This window comes from Esox lucius, chromosome 25 (genome assembly GCF_011004845.1).
Source record: "Esox lucius isolate fEsoLuc1 chromosome 25, fEsoLuc1.pri, whole genome shotgun sequence".
NCBI classification, from domain to species: domain Eukaryota; kingdom Metazoa; phylum Chordata; class Actinopteri; order Esociformes; family Esocidae; genus Esox; species Esox lucius.
In genome coordinates, this window is record NC_047593.1 from 17,052,471 (window position 1) to 17,076,428 (window position 23,958).

The 23,958-nt window shown below is 42.0% G+C and overlaps 2 protein-coding genes across 4 annotated transcripts; both read right to left on the minus strand.

Moving 5' to 3' along the window:
• Nucleotides 1-208: 208 nt before the first annotated feature.
• LOC114828701 (centromere-associated protein E-like) lies at nt 209-8,570 on the minus strand. Of its 2 annotated transcripts, XM_029118378.2 has the most exons (7): nt 7,430-8,570; nt 7,043-7,141; nt 6,788-6,889; nt 4,883-5,956; nt 4,644-4,786; nt 3,764-3,858; nt 209-672 (listed from the first exon to the last, which is right to left on the minus strand). In XM_029118378.2, the coding sequence occupies exons 2-7, from the start codon at nt 7,113-7,115 to the stop codon at nt 534-536; spliced, it is 1,626 nt and encodes a 541-aa protein (XP_028974211.1). In that variant the 5' UTR covers nt 7,116-7,141; nt 7,430-8,570; the 3' UTR covers nt 209-533. The 2 variants fall into 2 exon arrangements, with proteins under 2 accessions (XP_028974211.1, XP_028974212.1); XM_029118379.2 differs by lacking the exon at nt 6,788-6,889 and having other exon boundaries at nt 7,430-8,569.
• A 9,141-nt stretch (nt 8,571-17,711) lies between these two features.
• LOC109615189 (putative leucine-rich repeat-containing protein DDB_G0290503) lies at nt 17,712-23,557 on the minus strand. 2 transcript variants are annotated; one of them, XR_003778113.2, is made up of 7 exons: nt 23,475-23,557; nt 23,106-23,205; nt 22,887-22,988; nt 20,398-22,059; nt 20,158-20,300; nt 19,241-19,335; nt 17,712-18,835 (listed from the first exon to the last, which is right to left on the minus strand). XR_003778113.2 is itself a non-coding variant. In XM_013131728.4 (6 exons), the coding sequence occupies exons 2-5, from the start codon at nt 23,176-23,178 to the stop codon at nt 20,158-20,160; spliced, it is 1,980 nt and encodes a 659-aa protein (XP_012987182.2). In that variant the 5' UTR covers nt 23,179-23,205; nt 23,475-23,557; the 3' UTR covers nt 18,849-19,335. The 2 variants fall into 2 exon arrangements, 1 of the variants encoding a protein (XP_012987182.2); XM_013131728.4 differs by lacking the exon at nt 17,712-18,835 and having other exon boundaries at nt 18,849-19,335.
• Nucleotides 23,558-23,958: the final 401 nt, after the last annotated feature.

Sequence of the window (23,958 nt, forward strand, 5' to 3'; positions counted from 1 at the left end):
GGCTGACTTCAGCAGCAAAACGACTGTACATAAAGGTTCTGACTGACATTTAACAGCACCACACATGACAACAACAATGATCCACAATGTGGGGAGCAGAGGGGAAACATTTAAACACATACTAATGAGCAAACAGGGACCTGGTGTGAACGATGATTAAAGACATGTGACACAAAACAGTCCGGGATGCGTTCGTGTGATGATTGGAACTGAAGGTGCACGGAACGGTGGCGCTGCTGCTCACCTTACCGTGACAGTAGAACTGCTATGTCAGTCAACAACACACACCTTCGATGGACGCAGCAGAGATAACACATTACTAGTAGTACTAGCGTTGGTATAAATTACCTGCAAGGATCTTTAATCGTAAGCAGTAGGTGCAGAACCGATTGTTAGCAACAATAAAACATGTCCTGTCTTTTAACAATGTGATTCAATGACTAACATTTTAAATACAGTGTCTTTTTAAAATGATAAATACTTTGACTAGACTAACAACTCCAGAAGATAGGTGCTTATTGTAGCAATAGCTGTTAGGCTTTCTCACAGACCCAGAGGTTTTCAACACATTTTACAGCTTTCCAACTCTTCAGTGGGTCTGATGCCATCTTTGATATCCCAACACAAGGCGGCTCGTCTTTAACGAGTTTTGGTTCCCCTGTCATCCAATACCTGCAGTATAAATAACACATGTAATCTACATTTTCAACCACATTTCCAAAAAAGTTGGGGAGCTGTGAAAAACGTAATGAAACACAGAATGCAATGATGTGCAAAGATTTTAAACCCTATATTCAATAGAAAATAGTACAAAGACAACCTATCAAATGTTGAAACGGAAACATTTTATTGTCCCTAGACTTAAAAATGCCCGGTTAGAAATTGATGCCAGCAACATGTTAAAAAAAAACTGGGACAGGGGCAACATAAGACTGGAAAAGTTATGTAATACTAAAAAAACCTGGTAGAACATCACACAATTAATTAGGTTAATTGGAAACAGGTCAGTAACATGATTGGGTATAAAAAGAGCATCCCAGAGAGGATGAGACTTTCAGAAGTAAAGATCTGTAGGGGTTCACCACTGTGAAAGACTGTGCAGGCAAGTAGTGCAACAACGTAAAATTGCAAAGAATTTGGGGATCTCATCTACGGTACATAATATCATTACATGATTCAGAGAATCCGGAAAAGTCTCTGTACGCAAGGGGCAAGGCCGGAAACCATTATTAGATGGCTGTGATCTTCGGGTCTTCAACAGGCACTGCATTAAAAACAGACATGATTCTGTAGTGGATATCACTGCATGGGCTCAGGAACACTTCTGAAAAACATTGTCTGTGAACACAGTATGTCGCTGCATCCACAAACACAAGATAAAACTCTACCATGCAAAGAAGAAACCGCATATAAACAAGATCCAGAAACACCACTGTCTTCTCTGGGCCCAAACTTACAGTGGGGAGTATTTGATACTCTGCCGATTTTGCAAGTTTTCCTACTTACAAAGCATGTAGTGGTCTGTAATTTCTATCATAGGTACACTTCAAACGTGAGTGACGGAATCTAAAACAAAAATCCAGAAAAACACATTGTATGATTTTTAAATAATTAATTAGCATTTTATTGCATGACATAAGCATTTGATCACTGGCTCTCACAGACCTGTTAGTTTTTATTTAAGAAGCCTTCCTGTTCTCCACTCATTACCTGTATTAACTGCACCTGTTTTAACTCGTTACCTGTATAAAAGACACCTGTACACACACTCAATCAAACAGACTCCAACCTCTCCAAAATTGCCTAAGACCAGAAAGCTGTGTAAGGACATCAGGGATAAAATTGTAGACCTGCACAAGGCTGGGATGGGCTACGGGACAATAGGCAAGCAGCTTGGTGAGAAGGCAACAACTGTTGGTGCAATTATTAGAAAATGGAACAAGTTCAAGATGACGGTCAATCTCCCTCGGTCTGGGGCTCCATGCAAGATCTCACCTCGTGAGGCATCAATGATCATGAGGAAGGTGAGGGATCAACCCAGAACTACACGCCAGGACCTGGTCAATGACCTGAAGAGAGCTGGGACCACAGTCTCAAAGAAAACCATTAGTAACACACTACACCGTCATGGATTAAAATCCTGCAGTGCTTGCAAGGTCCCCCTGCTCAAGCCAGCGCATGTCCAGGCCCATCTGAAGTTTGCCAATGACCATCTGGATGTTCCAGAGGAGGAATGGGAGAAGGTCATGTGGTCTGATGAGACAAAAATAGAGCTTTTTGGTCTTAACTCCATTCGCTGTGTTTGGAGGAAGAAGAAGGATGAGTACAACCCCAAGAACACCATCCCAACCGTGAAGCATGTAGGTGGAAACATCATTCTTTGGGGATGCTTTTCTGCAAAGGGGACAGGACGACTGCATCGTATTGAGGGGAGGATGGATGGGGCCATGTATTGTGAGATCTTGGCCAACAACCTCCTTCCCTCAGTAAGAGCATTGAAGATGGGTCGTGGCTGGGTCTTCCAGCATGACAATGACCTGAAACACACAGCCAGGGCAACGAAGGAGTGGCTCCATAAGAAGCATCTCAAGGTCCTGGAGTGGCCTAGCCCGTCTCCAGACCTGAACCCAATAGAATATTTTTGGAGGAAGCTGAAAGTCCGTATTGCCCAGCGACAGCCCCGAAATCTGAAAGATCTGGAGAAGGTCTGTATGGAGGAGTGGGCCAAAATCCCTGCTGCAGTGTGTGCAAACCTGGTCAACAACTACAGGAAACGTATGATCTCTGTAATTGCAAACAAAGATTTCTGTACCAAATGATAAGTTCTGCTTTTCTGATGTGTCAAATACTTATGTCATGCAATAAAATGCAAATACCTATGATAAAAATGACAGACTTCTACATGCTTTGTAAGTGGGAAAACCTGCAAAATCGGCAGGGTATCAAATACTTGTTGTCCCCACTGTATATAAGATGGACTGAGCTGAAGGGGAAAACTGTCCTGTGGTCTGATGAATCAAAATGAAATAACTTTTTAGGAATCATTGACGACACGTCCACCAGGCTGAAGAGGAGAGGGACCATCTGGCTTGTTATCAGCGCACAGTTGAAAAGCCAGCCACCATATTACAACAGCATGGCTTCATAGTAAAAGTGTCCAGGTGCCAAACTGGCCTGCCTGCAGTCCAGAACTGTCAACGACTGAAAACATTTGGCGCATTATGAAATGAAAAATACGACAAAGGAGACCCTGAACTGTTGAGCAGCTGACATCCTGTATCAAGCAAGAATGGGAAAACATTTCACTTTCAAAACTACAGCAGTTGTTCTCCTCAGTTCCCAAACGCTTACAGAGTATTGTTAAAAGAAGAGGTGATGCAACACATTGGTAAACATGCCCCTGTCACAACTTTTTTTAAACGTGTTGCTGGCATCAAATTCAAAACGGACATGTGTTTTTCCAAAAACAATAACATTTCTCAGTTTCAACATTTCATTTGCTGTCTTTGTACTATTTTCAATTAAATGTACGGATAAAGGATTTGCAAATCATTGCATTCTGTATTTATTTGCATTTTGCGCAGCGTCGTAATGTTTTTGTAAACAGGGTTGTATAATTATTCACTGAAAAATATAGAATAAGATGTTTAACATTTGCTACTCTAACATTTAAAAGATTTGGTTTGAGATTTTCAGAGCATAAAAATGAAGTTATCACAACAAAAGTATGAGCTGAGTTGATTGATGCAGTACGTTTACCCACGTCGTTTGAAATGCTGTGCTGTCAACCCAAAACCAGGATCCTTTCTCTATAGTTGCACCGATCCAAATATTCTTCTTAAAACCGTTGATGAATATCTATAAGAGATAAACAATATTTTATACATAATAGCAGTTGTATTAAATTATTAGGATGGTGTACTATGGGAGTGTTAAAGATCATATGGAAACTTGCTTTGCTGATGGGAAGTTTGTTTGTACATTTCAATCAAATTGCTCCATTTAGAGAATTGATTGATTCATGTGCCACCTGTCGTTCCTGCTTTCGGGTGCCTTCAAAGACATGAATGGAAAACACTGAAACAGCACCCTGGGCTGGTTAAAGCTGTTAAGTATATAAAATTGTTTCTGCAAAACCACCAGTAGTCGGGTTTTGGCGTAAAATGTCATTTTCTGAATGGCCATTTCTGTGGGACGATAAGATTATCCCTTGTAGTTAATTCTGTATATCCGTGTTCTTACAGTTGCATTCATGTCTCTACTCGGCCAGTCTGCCTTCTGGTCTTTATGTATGGAATTACTGCTAGTAAACTGGCCTGAAGCAACATGAATATTAGTGAAACAATTAGTAACATAATTCATGTTGAATAAAAAGCAGAGAAGTAAAACATTGCTTTCTGAATAGCTGTGTAAACCTCCTGAGACCCTGTGTCAACATATGAGGACACTATGTTTTAGTAAAATAAACCCAATGTCATCATACAAGGACATCATTTATTTCAACAAGTACTTCGTGTGCAAAGCAAATGCTTAGATATTATACTTTTCAGTTCCTGCTAATACCAATTAGCTAAGAGAAATAAAGAAATGCATACATTATCAAAGCTCAGGTCTTAGGAGGTTAAAAGGGTGTTCTCAGTTACCTGTTCTGCTTGGCTGTTTATAACGACCAGATCTCCACCCATTTCTTTGCACTTCCTTCGACCCTCGGCAGCGGTGTCCAGCGTGGTGGAGAGATAATAACAACTGGCGCCAAACTTCAACCACCCGTCCTGACAGGGTTTCTCTGAGATTAGCAAAATAAGTACACTAAGAATCATTTATGTACTTTTGAACATCAAATAGATTTTGAAACATTTTAAAAATCATAGACTGCGCTTACCATATAAATTCAACCTGGTCTTTATTGGGTCTCTCTCGGCCGTCATGGTATTCAGTCTATTCTGTAGTTGATCTCTCTCTTTAATCTTTGAGTTGAGACTGTTCTTTAATTTGTCCTTTTCAGCAGTAGCTACTTTAAGACTATTTTGAAGCTGGTCCCTCTCTTTAGTCCTTGTTGTTAGACTCTGTTGCAACTGATTTTTCTCTGTGGTTCGTGTATTGAGATTCTTCTGCAGCTGGTCTCTTTCAGTTGTCATGGTACTGAGACTACTCTGTAGCTGGTCTTTCTCCTTAGTCTTTGTGTTAAGGCTACGCTGCAGCTGGTCTCTTTCAGTGGTCCTTGAGTTGAGACTTTTCTTCAGTGTATCCCTTTCAGCAGTCAATACTTTAAGACTATTTTCCAGCTGATCCCTCTCTTTGGTCTTTGTGGTTAGACTCTCTTGCAACTGATTTTTCTCTGTGGTTCGTGTATTGAGATTCTTCTGCAGCTGGTCTCTTTCAGTTGTCATGGTACTGAGACTACTCTGTAGCTGGTCTTTCTCTTTAGTTTTTGTGTTTAGGCTTTGCTGCAGCTTGTCTTTTTCAGTTGTCATGGTACTGAGACTACTCTGTAGCTGGTCTTTCTCCTTAGTCTTTGTGTTAAGGCTACGCTGCAGCTGGTCCCTTTCAGTGGTCCTTGAGTTGAGACTTTTCTTCAGTGTATCCCTTTCAGCAGTCAATACTTTAAGACTATTTTCCAGCTGATCCCTCTCTTTGGTCTTTGTGGTTAGACTCTCTTGCAACAGATTTTTCTCTGTGGTTCGGGTATTGAGATTCTTCTGCAGCTGGTCTCTTTCAGTTGTCATGGTACTGAGACTACTCTGTAGCTGGTCTTTCTCCTTAGTCTTTGTGTTCAGGCTACGCTGCAGCTGGTCTCTTTCAGTGGTCCTTGAGTTGAGACTTTTATTTAATTGATCCCTTTCAGCAGTCAATTCTTTAAGACTGTCTTGCTGCTGATCTTTCTCTTTAGTTCTTATGGTGAGACTATTAGCTGGTTGGTCTCCCTCTTTTGAGAAGGGATTACCAATGACACCATCTGTAAAAGAGAAGAGCTCATCAAAGATGTATAACCTTTTGTTTCTCTCTGGTAGTGTTTTTGTTCAACTGACTGCAGTAAGACCTGAATGTCGTCACCACAGATTGGCAAAGGGTGGGAGTGGCTAGGGAGACTGCTTTAGCTAGAGGGTAAAGTGACGTCCTGTGACCGAATGAAAGGAAACTGTAGATTCTGAATGTTTGACTTGTGGTGAAGAGTGGACCTGAATCAGTCTTGTTCAGTAAAAGGATTTTATCAACACTGCCTCCTGGCCGACTTACATGTAACACCTTCTTGGTCTTGAGAGGAGTGATAGAAGTTTGTATTAAGTCTCCAGAGCATGTTGTACGCTTGTGTGTAGGCAGGATATTTAGCATAAAAATTCCCTGTCATCAATCAAAGGAAACGGTGCCAATTTTGTACTCTCAGTAAGTATGATTAATATTATCATTTTTATTTTACAATCATATAATTAGTCTTATGTAGTTTTATTGTCACTTAAAAAAACATTTTACAAAAAATGTAAGCACATTTCACAAACTTTAGGTTAATAGAAAGTTTTCCAGATTTTTCTAATATTGTGAGTTCATCTCAGCAATTAAAAAGGATTTCATTCTTTGTACAACTATGGAGAATTACTAGTTACTGATTGATCACTTGAAAGATTACTACTTTTGGGTATTGCTGTTTAAGCACAAATCTTATAAACTGTCTCTAAGTTCAGTATCACAGCTGTATAATCCAAAGTATATAGTACATAAGAGACTGTATGTAACATTATCACCCAGATAAAGTTTGAAAAGTGTTTCAGTCAAATTATTGTGAACTTACAATAGAAGACCAGGCCTATTATCCCAGCCAGTAAGAGAACACAAAGCAGGCCGAGACACACAGCAGCAACTCCAGAAGGTCTCTTCCACCACTGAAAATTTTCTTAGTCACACAATACTAAAATATGAGATTTTTGAGCTCTTTTAATAAAAACAATTACACTTGTGTAAGAACATTTGTGTGTGTGTGTGTGTGTGTGTGTTTGCTATGATACATTTTTGTGTTTTGTCTGTGGGTCTGTACTTGGATTGATACCTGAAAATGTAACACCATGACCTTTTCTGGGCTTGTTGGCAAATGTGTAGTCATCAAAATCCATGGTCTCCATTGTTCAATAAAGCGGTTTAACTCCACCTGTATTTGCATAGATTACATTTGTGAAAAAAGGCAACATTTTCCATGTACATTTCAACTCTTCTATAGATTTGTATCAGTATTTTATTTTAAGTCTTAGGTATTTTTTATATTAAAGAATTTAGGTAAACCAGTACAGAGTTATACATAATTATACAGTATAACCCCAGTTTTAGCCCCATCTTCACAATACCAAAGTCACTAATAAATAAAGAACATTCACACAATGCATAAAATAAAGAAGGATATTTTCTTATTTGTATTAGGTGACAAATATTTAATACATACCAAGTTGAAAACACAAGCATTCAAATATTTTTTATTCTGTTGTCTTGTTAAGATTGTAACAAAATACACTGAACATGAAATCAAAGATGTCCTCAGTTGTTTTATAGTCTGACAGACCCAATATCTTTTGTCAACGGAAGGGAAAATCATCAGTGCTTATATGGACAAACAGTTATGAACTAACGTACCCCTGAACTATAGCTTCAGATAAAAGGGAACTGAATTGGGCTCATCACCAAAATATAGAATATATTTTGATAGAATAGGTTAACTCAAGTTTACAGTCAAGCTTTAGTCAAACTGAAGTTAAATTTAAAGAAGGCCGTACAGAAGGGTGAAAGAATGTGGGTGTATATCCTTTTAAATAAGAGAAAACATTATCTTGAAAGACATGTTTTTCCATATTATGCATGATAAGATTTGTGATCATTCTTCATTTTCAAAAATCTTAGCAAAAAAAAACTAAAAACTGTGAGAAGCAGTAGAGTCCTGTAAGATAAGGGGTTGTAGTAGCTATTATAACTACCAGGCTCTCTCACAGACCCAGTGTTGTTCAACACACGGCCCATCTTTCCAACTCATCAATGGATCTGATGTCTGTGAGATCTCAGCATAAGACACGTGGTCATTTATGCTATTTCGTTCTCCTAGCTATTGAAACTAATTTTGAAGGATTTCCCACAAGCTGAGAGAGAACAGCTCCCACTCCAACCTCTGTCGCATCCTCCTCGAGAACGAAAGGCAAAACAGGGTCAGGTTGCCTGAGAATGGGTGCAAAACTGAGGAGGTTCTTGAGGGTGTCAAAAGCGGAGTGTCGGTCTAATGTTGGACACGCCCCATTTCACTGGTTACCGTAGAAGCAGTGGTGCTTAAGTTGCTGGTGAATCTGCGGTAATTGGAAAAACCAATGAAGCGCTGCAGGTCCTTGACTGTGGTGGGTCTCGGTCAGTTGCGCACGGTGGTGACCTTACCCTCGTCCATGCTGACCCCTCCTGGGGTCAACACGAAAGGGAAGGTCGCAGTGGCATCTGGGGTAGCCAATTTTGAGGTTTTTCCTTAATCGATGGTCGACATCGTAAAAGATCAATCGATTAATCTTATTAATAAAACGTCTATGACGAAAAATCTAAAGTGTCATTTTTTCCCTAAAATAAAATCTTAATTTTTTATAAGACGTGGACATATTTGGCACCATGTAGATTACCAAATAATCAGAAAAAGAGCGCAACGCTCTCATACTTCCTTTCTGGATTAAAAACAGAAACCATATATTTTAATACAGAACTTTTTAAAAGATAAATGAAAAATAAGTAATTAATAATAAGGCCTGTATTTAAAAAGGACAAAATATATTTTGGACTCAAAATTTTTTGATGAGTATGACTACTAGCCAACATTTAAATGAGTCCCAGAATGCGCTCTGCGGTTATACCGTGAATAATATACAGTCTTTGGACTCTGTGTTGCAGAGTTGAGGTTAGGCAAGGGTCAATTGTTAGAGAAGCAAGAATGCAAGATAAGCCAAATGGGATGTCCAGGGACAGACTGGTCACACACACAACACTCACAAATAGGAGATAAGTGAAGTAATCAAATGGGTGCATGAATGGAAAATTACTAGAAGAGAATGAGGAGGGGTAGCAGGCTGGGTCTGCATATGAAAACTGAAGAGGAGTGCGGGAAAGGGGTTGAGTTGTTTCATTTGGTTATGTCGATGTATTCAGTCAACTGCATGGCAGAATCAAAAGATACTGTACGTTAACTACAGCCATGAAGTCTGTGCTCCTGGGCTGGGGTCCTGGTCAGGTGGGGAGTGGTTGGCCTGGATCCATGTGTCCTTTCCTGGGGGACGTAGGTCTGTCATGTCGTGCATTGGGGCCATCTGCAGGGGCTCATTGTCTATCAGTTGTTGTTTCCTTCGCAGGAACCCGGGTCAGTTATCTTTACCACTGTGTTTCTGGACAGCTGGACATGCTTGGAGACCTCTCAAAGTAGTCCTTCCATTTCCTTAGGTAGACTTTTATAATGAATTATCAGCCTTTCAAATCTATCCACCTCCCGTTTTAGCGTGAATATTAATTAAGCTCCTATGTTCTAGAGAATATGAAGGACAAGTGTTACCAAGTTTAGTATTGTGAGCTTATTAGTTTGTCTACATAAAAAAAGCCATATTCTTTGATCAAGTGGGCTGCAACATTTTGTGTTGAGATACACTGGTCAACAGGTTCCAAATATCAAGGTGAACAGACTGGCCTTTTGGTACAATAGGAAAAAAACGTTTTATGAAGCGCTATTTCACAAAGTCAGAAAATGTCTGAAGCATAAATAGACAAACGTTTGCTGGAAGTATAAAAAGAAAACTGAAGAAATTACAAATATAATAGGATTTCACCAGTGAACCACTGAGACCCCCCAAAAAACTATGAAAATAGAAAAATTAAGAAAATCAAACCATGTTCCGGTGAATGGTGCCTGCTAACACAGTTGTAGATGGTATGAGTTGTGTTGCGTGGTTTTCATGCAAAGTAATCTTAATTTCTCCGTCCCTCATTCTCTCCCTCACAGTTTGGTTTGTCCTTACCATGATCTGGGCCACAGGTGTGAGGTACCCCTTCATTGGACAAGGTGCACCAGTGATGCAGGATTCAGGTCAACAAAGAAATGATTGCTTTCTGTCTGGACATGAGAGTGAATAGAGCATCTCAGGCCGGGTTTAGAGGCAAAACAGGAAAGCCAGAGAATTAGGGGGAATGTCAGAGAATTAGGGGGAATGTCAGAGAATTAGGGGGAATGTCAGAGAATTGGGGGGAAAGTCAGAGAATTGGGGGGAAACCATCTGAAGGCAGCAGAAACAATTGGTTAGAGGCAGAGAGTGTTTAGAGGCCAGATCTGGGAAGCTAGAGAAAATAATATTGTCATAAAGGTCATGGAAGGTCTTAAATTAATACCTGTCCTCGCCCAGAGAGAGAAGACAGTGTCAATAAGGGAGGGGAGAATGTGTGGTTTTTGTCATCAGTGGATGCAGAGGAGAATTTCAAAGGGTGCCGGAACTGGTACCAGATCCGTAGTGTGGACTGTACTCAAGGATTGCCAGTGTAGCTAAAGGGGGGAATTGGGAGAGCAGAGCAAAGTAAAGCCTTTAAAGATGTAGACGTGCATGATGGTATCTGTAGGTGGAACCAAGGAGTACTTGGTGAATGCAAACAGAATTGGAGCTTCTGAAAGTTGTCCGCCCAATTGTAATAAAGAAAAATTGGGAAGTGTGAGCAAAGACCTACTGACTCTGGGTACCTTCCCCCTCAAATGAATCAAGCAACAGCCCGATCAACTGACTTGAAAAACGACTTGGGCAAGAACAACGGGACAGACTGAAAAAGGTGGAGAAATTTGAGCAAGCTATTAATTTTAACTGCACTACTCTTTGCTCTAAGTGACAGAGGTACATTACCCCACCTCTGAAAACCAGCTTTCATCTGAGAAGGAGGGCAAAGTTGACAGAGGAGAGGGCAGATAAGGAGAGACTCACATTCACTCCAAGGTACTTGAAGCCAGAGCAGTTAAGCTGCAAGGGCAAGTCTGTCTGCTGAAGCTGCAACGCTGCTGGATTGACTGGGGAGCACTGAGTCCTTCGGAGATTAAGCTTGTAACCAGAAAAAGAACCAAAGTTCTCCAGCATGGAGGGTGAGGATGTTGGGTGGGTTACGTACACAAAGCAGCAGGTCATCAGTGTACAATGATAACCTATGCTCAACGCCCTCCCGCGATACACCCTGGAAAGAAGCAGAGGCCCACAAAGCTACCTAAAGGGCCTCAATGGCAGAGGCGAAGAGCAAGGGAGACAGAGGGCAACCCTGCCTAGTCTTGCATTTCAGGGCCAAGTAGTCAGAGCAAGAGTCATTGGTACAGACACTAGCCCTTGGGGATGCATACATAAGCAGTATCCACCAGCTATATTTGTCCCCAAATCCAAATTTTCGAAGCACAGCAAAGAGTTACTCCCAATTCAATTCTGTCAAAGGCCTTCTCTGCATCTAGGGAGACCACAAGCTCAGGGGAGTTTGAGAACTGTTTGTAATAAATAATATTGAACTAGGTCCGAATATTGAAAACAATGAATGTCTACCCTTGATAAAGCCGGTCTGTTCCTCCCAAATGATCCCTGGTGAGAGCACTTCAGGACACCTCGCTATCAACTTGGCAAGCACTTTCACATCAACATTAACGAGGTGGGGTCCTTCCCCTTCTGAAGAAGAAGTGCTATTGACACTTGTGTTAAGGTCAGAGGCAACACACCAAGTTCCAGTGACTCATTAAACATTGGTAATGGTAAAGGGGCCAGCTGGACGTGACATTTCTTAAAGAATTCAATTGGAAATCCGTCCGGACCTGGAGCGTTGCTGCTTTGCAGAGATTTGATAGCCTCAACCATCTCTTCAAGGTTCAGGGGGCACTCAAGGCCCGAGGGGGGAGTCGAGGTCTGGGGGGGGAGTCAAGGCCCATGGGGGAGTCAAGGCCCAGGGGGAAGTCAAGGCTATCTGCAGCGTCAGCCGGAACTGTGGGACTCTCCAAAGAATCCAAAAGCTGAGTCATATTGGTGGTATCTGATGGGAACTGAGATGTGTAAAGAGTGGAATAAAATGATGTGAGGTCAGATGAGTGTCATTAATAACCTTAAGATAAAAAATAAAAGATATTAGAAGAGTCTTTAATTTGTGGAATCAGACGGCTCGCCCTGTTACCATGCTCATAGTACTGCATGGAGCCCTCAAACTCAATAGTAACCCTTCTGCATCCTGGGTGGATAAAAGGTTCAATTCAGACTGCAGGTTCAGGCATTGTTTATATAGTTCTGGAGCTAGCGACCGAGCATATTGGCAGTTCAGATCCAGAATTGCTTTTGCAAAGTCCTCCAGTTTAGCCATCCGTGCTTTGTTTAGATGAGAATAGTACGAGATAATCTCACCTCTAACTTAGGCCTTAAGTGTCTCCCATAGGAGCAAATGGGAGATTGAGCCTCTCTGATTAGAACACAGGAAGTTATCAATGGAGGTATTGATAAAGCCACAGAAGTCAGCATCAGTTACAAGAAGGGAATTGAATCTCCAGCATGGAGGGGGACGGGGATGAATTGAAAGAACTATATCAAGAGTAAGGGGGCCATGATCTGATATAACAATTGGTAAGTAATCAGAGGATGTTACATTCGGTAGAAGCGAGTGATCAACAAAAAAGTAGTCAATATGGGAGAAAGAGTGATGTAAATGTGAAACGAAAGAATACTCACAAGCCTATGGATTCTAAAACTTTTATGGATCAGTACACCCACTCTGAGTCATAAAGTCTGCAGAGGACTTGGACATGTTAGGGGGGGACCCAGTTCTGGGGTTGGAGCGGTCCATGGTCGGATCAATAACGCAGTTCAGGTCTCCAGCAAATATCAGTTGGTGAGTGTTCAGCAAGGGGATTTTCCCCAACAACTGATTGGAAAAATCTATATCCTCAAAACTTGGAGCATAAACATTGACCAATACTACAGGGGTGTGCCAAATGGAGCCTGTTACAATTAGATTCCTCCCATTACTGTCTGACACAACATTAGTAGCTGAAACATTTATTCTATATACTATATATACTAACCAGAACTGCAGCATCTCTGGCTTTAGAACTGAAGTGAGAACAGAAAAACTGACTAAACCTAGAATTCTGTAGCTCCGGTCTTTAATGTGTAAATGTGTCTCCTGTAAGAATACTTCATCTGCTTTAAGTTGTTTCAAATGGGAGAAAACCTGGGACCTCTTTAAAGCCTGGACATTCCAACACCGGAATTTAAAAGGGATATTGCTTGCTCCGCCGTCCTCAACATTATCAAATCAAAATCAAATCAAATGTATTTATAAAGCCCTTTTTACATCAGCTGTTACAAAACACCCAGTCTGAAACCCCAAGCAGCAAACAACAACAGTGTTGAATTTCAGTGGCTAGGAATAACCCTCTAAGAAGGCCAACATTTTGGAAGAATCCTAGAGAGGAACCAGGTTCATAGGGGGTTAAAAATAATGAGGGGAGCAATTTTCCAAAGATCGGACAAGCACTTTAGCTTCGTCAGCCATCTAAGGCGAATATAGGCAAAAAACCCTAAGGCAAAACATACAGAACGGACAGAGAAAGGATACAAACAAAAACAAAGAAAACTGAATTAAAGAAACACCTACACAGACCCCCCACCCAAGACCTAAGCCTCCCTTCAACATTGAATGGAGACAGCAGGCACATTTTCTTGTAGCTCCAGTGCACCTGATCAGATGTCCCCTTCTTACCCCAACATGGTAGAAGCCCCGTTGTCATAGCAGTGAATATGTGAACCTGCATTCTATTAACACAACAAGAAGGGTAGAAACACAGTTTACGCAAAGAAAAAAAAGAAAAGAGAAAAGCTGCATATGTAGAAAATAAAAAAATATGTATAAATAACCAAACCTAGAACAAAATAAAAACATGATCATATGTGGGACAAAGTTTCTAATAGCAGACGAGCAGGGCAAAAAGGGAATCAGCAGCTACAGTACATATAGCATTCAAAATACAGCTCTGGAAAAGATTAACAGACCACTGCACCTTTTCCTTTTCTTTCCAAAAAAGTCGAAAAGGAAGGTTTTGAGTGAGGAACAGAAGCGTTCAATTTGCAGTGGTCTCATAATTGTAACCCTTCTGTTCATCACTTTTTTGGAAAGGCAAGAAAAAGGTGCAGTCTATTAATTTTTTCCGGAGCTGTTTGGTGTTTTAGGGCCATCCTGTGGTGGATGTGTTACTAAGACTAAGTAATGTGAGTAAAACAATGTGGCACCATACTGGCGTTAATACAAAAAGGTGTTTCCAAAGTCCCTCTCCAAAAATAAGCAAATAACTAAATAAATACATAAGCCACAACATCACACAGAAGACTCCAAACAACACCTCCATAATAGAGGTGCCCACTGGTTGCACTGCTATAATCCCTTAATAATTTCAGCAGGCAGGAAAATGGCCTGAGTTAGTGCGTGAGGTTGAGAGGTTCCGATTAGAGGTAGTCGGGATCACCTCTACGCACGGCTTGGGCTCTGGAACCACACTCCTTGAGAGAGGATGGACTCTTCACCACTCTGGAGTTGCCCATGGTGAGAGGCGGCGGGCTGGTGTGGGTTTGCTTATAGCTCCCCAGCTCTGCCGCCATGTGTTGGAGTTTACCCCGGTGAACGAGAGGGTCGTTTCCCTGCGCCTACGGGTCGGGGATAGGTCTCTCACTGTTGTTTGTGCCTACGGGCCGAACCGCAGTGCAGAGTACCCGACCTTCTTGGAGTCTCTGGGAGGGGTGCTGGAAAGTGCTCCGACTGGGGACTCTATTGTTCTACTGGGGGACTTCAACGCCCACGTGGGCAACGACAGTGACACCTGGAGGGGCGTGATTGGGAGGAACGGCCCCCCTGATCTGAACCCGAGTGGTGTTCAGTTATTGGACTTCTGTGCTAGTCACAGTTTGTCCATAACGAACACCATGTTCAAGCATAAGGGTGTCCATCAGTGCACGTGGCACCAGGACACCCTAGGCCGCAGGTCGATGATCGACTTTGTTGTCGTCTCATCTGACCTGCGGTCGTATGTCTTGGACACTCGGGTGAAGAGAGGGGCGGAGCTGTCAACTGATCACCACCTGGTGGTGAGTTGGATCCGATGGCGATGAAAGAAGCTGGACAGACTCGGCAGGCCCAAGCGTACTGTAAGGGTCTGCTGGGAACGTCTGTCCGAGTCTCCTGTCAGAGAGATCTTCAACTCCCACCTCCGGCAGAGCTTCGACTGGATCCCGAGGGAGGTTGGAGATATTGAGTCCGAGTGGACCATGTTCTCCACCGCCATTGTCGAAGCGGCCGCTCGGAGCTGTGGCCGTAAGGTCTCCGGTGCCTGTCGAGGCGGCAATCCCCGAACCCGGTGGTGGACACCGGAAGTAAGGGATGCTGTCAAGCTGAAGAAGGATGTGGTTGTGGAGGCAAAAACTCGGGCCTGGGAGGAGTTCGGTGAGGCCATGGAGAAGGACTATCGGCTGGCCTCGAAGAGATTCTGGCAAACCATCCGGCGCCTCAGGAGAGGGAAACAGTGCCCTACCAACGCTGTTTACAGTAGAGGTGGGCAGCTGTTGAACTCAACTGAGGATGTCGTCGGGCGGTGGAAGGAGTACTTCGAGGATCTCCTCAATCCCGCTGTCACATCTTCCATTGAGGAAGCAGAGGATGAGGTATCAGAGGTGGACTCGTCCATCACCCGGGCTGAAGTCACTGAGGTGGTCAAGAAACTCCTCGGTGGCAAGGCACCGGGGGTGGATGAGATCCGCCCTGAGTATCTCAAGTCTCTGGATGTTGTGGGGCTGTCTTGGTTGACACGCCTGTGCAACATTGCGTGGCGGTCGGGGACAGTGCCTCTGGGATGGCAGACCGGGGTGGTGGTCCCTCTTTTTAAGAAGGGGGACCGGAGGGTGTGTTCCAACTATAGGGGGATCACACTTCTCAGCCTCCCCGGGAAAGTCTATGCCAGGGTTCTGGAGAGGAGAATACGGCCGATAGTAGAACCTCGGATTCAGGAGGAACAGTGTGGTTTTCGTCCGGGCCGTGGAACACTGGACCAGCTCTATACCCTCTACAGGGTGTTGGAGGGTTCATGGGAGTTTGCCCAACCAATCCACATGTGTTTTGTGGATTTGGAGAAGGCATTCGACTGTGTCCCTCGCGGCATCTTGTGGAGGGTGCTTGGGGAATATGGGGTCCTGGGTCCTTTGCTAAGGGCTGTCAGGTCCCTGTACAACCGAAGCAGGAGCTTGGTCCGCATTGCCGGCAGTAAGTCAGACTTGTTCCCAGTGCATGTTGGACTCCGGCAGGGCTGCCCTTTGTCACCGGTTCTGTTCGTAATTTTTATGGACAGAATTTCTAGGCGCAGCCAGGGGCCGGAGGGTGTCAGGTTTGGGGACCACACAATTTCGTCTCTGCTCTTTGCAGATGATGTTGTCGTGTTGGCCCCTTCTAACCAGGACCTTCAGCATGCGCTGGGACGGTTTGCAGCCGAGTGTGAAGCGGTGGGGATGAAAATCAGTACCTCCAAATCCGAGGCCATGGTCCTCAGTCGGAAAAGGGTGGCTTGCCCACTTCAGGTTGGTGGAGAGTGCCTGCCTCAAGTGGAGGAGTTTAAGTATCTAGGGGTCTTGTTCACGAGTGAGGGAAGGATGGAACGGGAGATTGACAGACGGATCGGTGCAGCATCTGCAGTAATGCAGTCGCTGTATCGGTCTGTCGTGGTGAAGAAAGAGCTGAGCCGCAAGGCGAAGCTCTCGATTTACCAGTCAATCTACGTTCCTACTCTCACCTATGGTCATGAGCTTTGGGTCATGACCGAAAGGACAAGATCCCGGATACAGGCGGCCGAAATGAGCTTTCTCCGCAGGGTGGCCGGGCGATCCCTTAGAGATAGGGTGAGAAGCTCGGTCACCCGGGAGGAGCTCAGAGTAGAGCCGCTGCTCCTCCACATCGAGAGGGGTCAGCTGAGGTGGCTTGGGCATCTTTTTCGGATGCCTCCGGAACGCCTTCCTGGGAGGGTGTTCCGGTCCCGTCCCACCGGGAGGAGACCCCGGGGAAGACCTAGGACACGCTGGAGGGACTATGTCTCCCGGCTGGCCTGGGAACGCTTCGGTTTTCCCCGGAAGAGCTGGAGGAAGTGTCTGGGGAGAGGGAAGTCTGGGCATCCCTGCTTAGACTGCTGCCCCTGCGACCCGGCCCCGGATAAGCGGAAGAAGATGGTATGGGTATGGGGAAAATGGCCTTGCTGAAAATATACCCCCCCAACTTGCATCAAATTGTGACTACAGACAAATATATTTTGTGGCACTATTGAATATGTTCTTATCCTAATTTGACTCTATAGTTGCAGTAAGAGCACATTATAAATATAATTTATAACAGACTTTACTGGAGCATCAGGGCACACACTTCCAGACTTACAAACAGTTTTTTCCCCCAGGCCATGAGGCAACACTGATTTACAGCTCCGGAAACATAATAAGAGATCACTGCACCTTTCTCTTTCCTTTCCAAAAAGGTTGAAAAGAAAGTTTTTGAGTGAGGAACAGAAGGGGTTAAAATTAAGAGACCACTGCAAATTGAACGCTTCTGTTCCTCACCCAAATCCTTCCTTTTGGATTTTTTTGGAAAGGAAAGAAAAAGGTGCAGTTGTCTTTACATTTTGTCCAGAGATGCGTGACCACCCTGATCACACATGAACATTCCAGGTGCTCTGATGTCTTTCAATGTACATTAAAATATGTTTCATAGGCATATTGCATTTATTAATATTCAGTACTTCTACCAATATTGTTCATATTCCCCATTCTACGCTCTTTAAAATTGCTGCTAATTTACATTATGTATATTTTTGCCTTATATACTACATTATTACTGCGTAGATAATGTGTGCCATGTCACAAAATGTCATGTCATTGTATAGAATGAAGCTGTGTTATTCGGAGCAACTGATTAATGAAATACTTTGACTTCTAATTAGATTAGCTCATAGGCTTTGCTAGTGTGGTGCCCACTAGAGTGTGATCACATTTGTATGACTGTAAATACTTGGTTTTAGGTGGTACATGATTTGAGGTTGTATCTGTTTTCTTTTTCTTTATTTTCAAAAGATGATTCTCTGTGCTGTGAAACGTGCTGCTGTAACTACCTCCCGTCAATAGGTGGCAGTGTGAGATGGTGGTTTTCCTCATGGACTGTGAGTAAGAGCAGATTCTCGGTTGTTTTCCCGCTAAAACTGCTGAGATTTCAACAAGGGAGTACCACATCTATATTACAGAAAATAAAGAGTTCATGAGGTCAGAGCCGGTGAGGTAAATTTTACTCTGTTCATCCCTAAATTCTGACCTGTCTCCCAGTCTCTGCCACTGAGAATCATCCCCATAACATGATGCTCCCACCATGGTTCTTTTTATCCATGTCTTTTTTTAATCTGTGTACATGAAAATGGGCCTCAAAGTTTAACAAGTTCTAATATATTAGTTGAGGATATATAAAAATGTGGTGTATATCCATTTGAACAAGAGAACACATTATCTTGAAAGACATGTTTTCATATTATGCATGATACAATTTGTGATCAAATCTCATTTTTAGATATGTTTGCAAAAGAAACAAACAGTGAGATGCATTACAGCTCCGTAAGATAGGGGCTTATAGTCGCTATTATAACTGCACAGCTTTCTCACAGACCCAGTGTTGTTCAACACACGGCACATCTTTCCAACTCTTTAATGGATCTGATGATGTCTGTGAGATCTCAACACAAGTAATCTTGTCATTCAAGTTTTTTGGTTCCCCTGGCATCCAATACCTACAAATGAAACAATACAGAAACCATCAACAAAACTTGTAGAATCAGACTTTTAACTTCACTCCCAGGCTTGTCTAATGTAGTATCAATTAATAGCTAGAGAGTTGATTACCAGACTGTAGAAAATGCAGATGTCATAATCGTAGAATTATGTTGTGTGAAAAATTCAGAGTTATCCACTGTATTTGGCTTTATTGCAGAACTGTCCAGTTATACATCAGGAACACACAAGCTTCACCCCTTGACCTGTCGGGCCTCACGTATTCATACTCTGGCCCTAGAACTCCTCCCCAGACTCTAACACACCCACGATGTAACAATCCGCTAAGCAAACTAGTACCATTACAATACAATAATAACACAATGTAATAAATGAGAAAAAGTTATCCAGAACTTTTTACTTACGTAGGACCAAATGGCATGTTGTCAATCCAGTTCCAGGCTCTATCTTTTTTATACATACCAATCCAAACATTCTTCTTAAAACCATTGATAAATATCTATAAGAGAAACAAAATACTACTGCGTTATAGTAGTAGTATATAATATTAGTAGCAGGCGCAGAACGGGAGATGTGTTAAAACAGACCGAAGTTTATTGCAGACGGCTGTTAACAGTCATAAATTAGACATGAATCTGAGAATGCACAGACACAGTGCTACACTACAAAACAATAATGCACAAAAACAAATGGGAACTGCTGTGCTTATATATACAGCTAAATGAGGAGATGAAACCCAGGGGTGTAAAAACAAGACAGAACCAACAGAATAATGAATGGGGGAGCGGCAATGGCTAAAAGACGACAAGCGCCAATGTCTGCCTGAACCAAGAGAGGGAGCCGGCATGGAAGAAGGCGTGACATTCATATGCAAACTTACTTTGCTGAGAAGACATTTATTCCCTTCATTTTGATAGCTACGTGCATTGATGCTATAAAGTAGCATTGCTGGAGGAGCTGCAACACTCTCTGATATACTTAAAATAATTTATACATAAGTTATAGAGATTTTAAATATTTCATTTTAAATGTGTTCAATAAAATTATTCACTTTAATTATGCTGCTTAAGTCAGCTGGGCCATTATTGATGCCCAAGGTGAGACGAGCATTTCTACTCTCATCATGTCACAAAATGACATTAGTAGCCTAATGTTGTTACCAATGCAATGTCATTTATGTACATCCATGAGGAACAGAATGGTCAGCATTTGTCCAACAGGAGGTTGCACTGTCATTTTTCAGGTTCTTTTGGTTGTATTTAAAACCTCAACTCCGCCTTCTGTTCTAGTTAGGTATGTTAAATAATCTGCTCTCCATTACCTATTCTTCTTTGCTGTTTATAATGACCAGCTCTCCACCCATTGGTCTGCATTTCCTCTGACCCCCGCCAGCGGTGTCCAGCGTGGTGGAGAGAAAATAACAACTGGTGCCAAACTTCAACCACCCGTCCTGACAGGGTTTCTCTGAGATTAGCAAAATAAGTACAACAATGTAAGTCATGAACTGAATGCTACCCGGAAAATATTTAAGGACATTTTGAAAATCATAGGCTGCACTCACCATATAAATTCAACCTGGTCTTTATCTGGTCTCTCTCGGTTGTCGTGGTATTCAGGCTATTCTGTATTTGATCGCTCTCTTTCATCTTTGAGTTGAGACTGTTCTTTAATTTGTCCCTTTCAGCAGTAATTACGTTAAGACTATTTTCCAGCTGATCCCTCTCTTTAGTCCTTGTTGTTAGACTCTCTCGCAACTGATTTTTCTCAGTGGTTCGGGTATTGAGATTCTTCTGCAGCTGGTCTCTTTCAGTTGTCATGGTACTGAGACTACTCTGTAGTTGGTCTTTCTCTTTAGTTTTCGTGTTTAAGCCTTGCTGCAGCTTGTCTCTTTCAGTTGTCATGGTACTGAGACTACTCTGCAGCTGGTCTTTCTCCTTAGTCTTTGTGTTCAGGCTGTGCTGCAGCTGGTCCCTTTCAGTGGTCCTTGAGTTGAGACTTTTCTTCAGTGTATCCCTTTCAGTAGTCAATACTTTAAGACTATTTTCCAGCTGATCCCTCTCTTTGGTCTTTGTGTTTAGACTCTCTTGCAACTGATTTTTCTCTGTGGTTCGGGTATTGAGATTCTTCTGCAGCTGGTCTCTTTCAGTTGTCATGGTACTGAAACTATTCTGTAGCTGGTCTTTCTCTTTAGTTTTTGTGTTTAGACTTTGCTGCAGCTGGTCTCTTTCAGTTGTCATCAAACTGAGACTACTCTGTAGCTGGTCTTTCTCCTTAGTCTTTGTGTTCAGGCTGTGCTGCAGCTGGTCCCTTTCAGTGGTCCTTGAGTTGAGACTTTTCTTCAGTGTATCCCTTTCAGCAATCAAAACTTTAAGACTATTTTCCAGTTGATCCCTCTCTTTGATATTTGTGTTTAGACTCTCTTGCAACTGAATTTTCTCTGTGGTCCGGGTATTGAGATTCTTCTCCAGCTGATCTTTTTCAGTTGTCATGGTACTGAGACTACTCTGTAGCTGGTCTTTCTCTTTAGTTTTTGTGTTTAGGCTTTGCTGCAGCTGGTCTCTTGCAGTTGTCGTGGTACTAAGACTACTCTGTAGTTGGTCTTTCTCTTTAGTTTTTGTGTTAAGGCTGTGCTGTAACTTGTCTCTCTCGGTTGTCATGGTATTGAGACTACTCTGTAGCTGATCTCTCTCCTTAGTCTTTGTGTTCAGGCTATGCTGCAGCTGGTCCCTTTCAGTGGTCATTGAGTTGAGAATTTTCTTCAGTTTATCCCTTTCAGCAGTCAGTACTTCAAGACTATTTTGCAGCTGGTCTCTCTCTTTGGTCTTTGTTGTTAGACTCTGTTGAAGCTGACTTTTCTCTGTGGTTCCGATATTAAAAATCTTCTGCAGCTGGTCTCTTTCAGTTGTCATGGTGCTGAGACTATTCTGTAGCTGGTCTTTCTCCTTAATTTTTGTGTTAAGGCTATGCTGCAACTGGTCTCTTTCAGTTATCATGGTACCGAGACTATTCTGTAGCTGGTCTCTCTCCTTGGTCTTTGTGTTCAGGTTGGGCTGCAGCTGATCTCTTTCAGTGGTTGTTGAGTTGAGACTGTTCATTAATTGATCCCTTTCAGACATCAGTTCTGTAAGACTATTTTGCAGCTGGACTTTCTCTTTAATTCTTATGGTGAGACTATTAGCGGGTTCGTCTCCCTCTGATGAGTAAAGATGACCAATTGCTCTATCTGTAAAGGAGAAGAGCTCTTCAAAGATGTGTAACTTTTAGTCTCTCTAAGATAATGTTTTTGTTAAACTGCAACAAGATGTAAGTGTCATCACCAAAGAATGCCAAAGGGTGAGAGTTACCAGGCAGCGTGCTCTTGCTAACGGGTGTAGTTACCTGTGACCAACTGAATGAATACTTTAGGTTCTGAATGTAGGACTAGTGGTGAAGAGTGGCCCTCTATCAGCCCCATTCAGTAAAATGATTTTATTAACACTGCCTCCTGGCTGACTTAACACCTTATTGGACTTGAGAGGAGTGATAGAGTTTTGTATTAAGCCTCCAGAGCATGTTGTACCCCTGAGTGCAGAGAGGGTGTTTAGCAGAAAACTCCCTGTCACCAGTAACAGGATATTGTGCCAATCTTGTACTCTCTGGACATATGATCATTATTATTTTACGAACATAAGATAGTTGAAATCATATAGTTAGTCTTGTATAGTTTGATTGTCACTTTAAAAAAAATCTTTATAATTATCTGAAGCCCATTTCACACACTTTTGTTTAATAGAAAGTTTTCAAGATGTTTCTAATATTATGAGTTCATCTTAACAATTACAAATGATTTTATTCTGTGTAAAACTGCGGAGAATGGCTAGTTGTTGATTGATCGCTTGAAAGATTACTACTTTTGGGTATTGTTGTTTAAGCAAAAATCTTATAAACTGTTTCTACATTCAGTCTCACAGCTGTATGGTCCAAAGTATACAGTACACAAGCGACTCTATGTAACATTATAACCCAGATAAAGTTTGAAGAAGTGTTTCAGTCAAATAATTGTGAACTTACAGTAGAAGCCCAGGCCTATTATCCCAGCCAGTAAGAGAACACAAAGCAGGCCGAGACACACAGCAGCAACTCCAAAAGGTCTCTTCCACCACTGACAATGTTCTTAGAACACACAATAGTATAATATGAGATTTTAGAGCTCTCTTAATAAAAAAAAAATTACACTTTGCAATGGTTAATTTTTGTGTTTTGTCTGTGGGTCTGTACTTGGATTGATACCTGAAAATGCAACCCCATCACTTTTTCTGGGCTTGTTGGCAAATGTGTAGTCATCAAAATCCATGGTCTCCATTGTTCAATATAGTGGTTTTAAATCCACCTGTATTTGCATAGATTACATTTGTTACATGTGTGAAAAAAGTCAACATTTTCCATTTACATTTCAGCTCTTCTATAGATTTGTATCTGTATCTTAGGTTACTTTTATGTTAAATAATTTAGGTAAACCAGTACAGTGTTATATATAATAATACAGTATATCCCCAGTTTATACCGAAATCACTAATAAATAAAGGCTAATCAGACAATGCATAAAATAAAGAAGGATATTTTGTTAGTGGTATTGGATGAAAAATATATAATACATACCAAGTAGAAAACGCAACAATTCAAGTGTTTTATTTCGATGTCTTGTTAAGAATGTAACAAAATAAACTGAGCATGAAACCAACTATGTCCTCATGTGTTTTATAGTCTGAGAGACCCAATATCTTTTGTCAAGGGAAGGGCATATCCTCAGTGCTTACATGGACAAACAATTATGAACTAACGTATCCCCTGGACAGTAGCTCCAGATAAAAGGGAACTGGCTGAATTGGGCTCATCACCAAAATTGATAGAATAGGTTAACTCAAGTTTACAGTCAAGCTTTAGTCAAACTGAAATTTAAAGTTACAGAAGGCTGTACAGATAGTCTGAGAAACCTCCAACTGTTTCTCATGCAAACAAGCTACAGGGGTTACATCTGTACTCTTTGTTAATATGAATCCTTTACTCAAAACCCAAAAGCCTGGTGAGGAATGCCATTTTATTTTAGTTCTTAGTGATGATTCAGAAAGTTTTAATCCTGTTC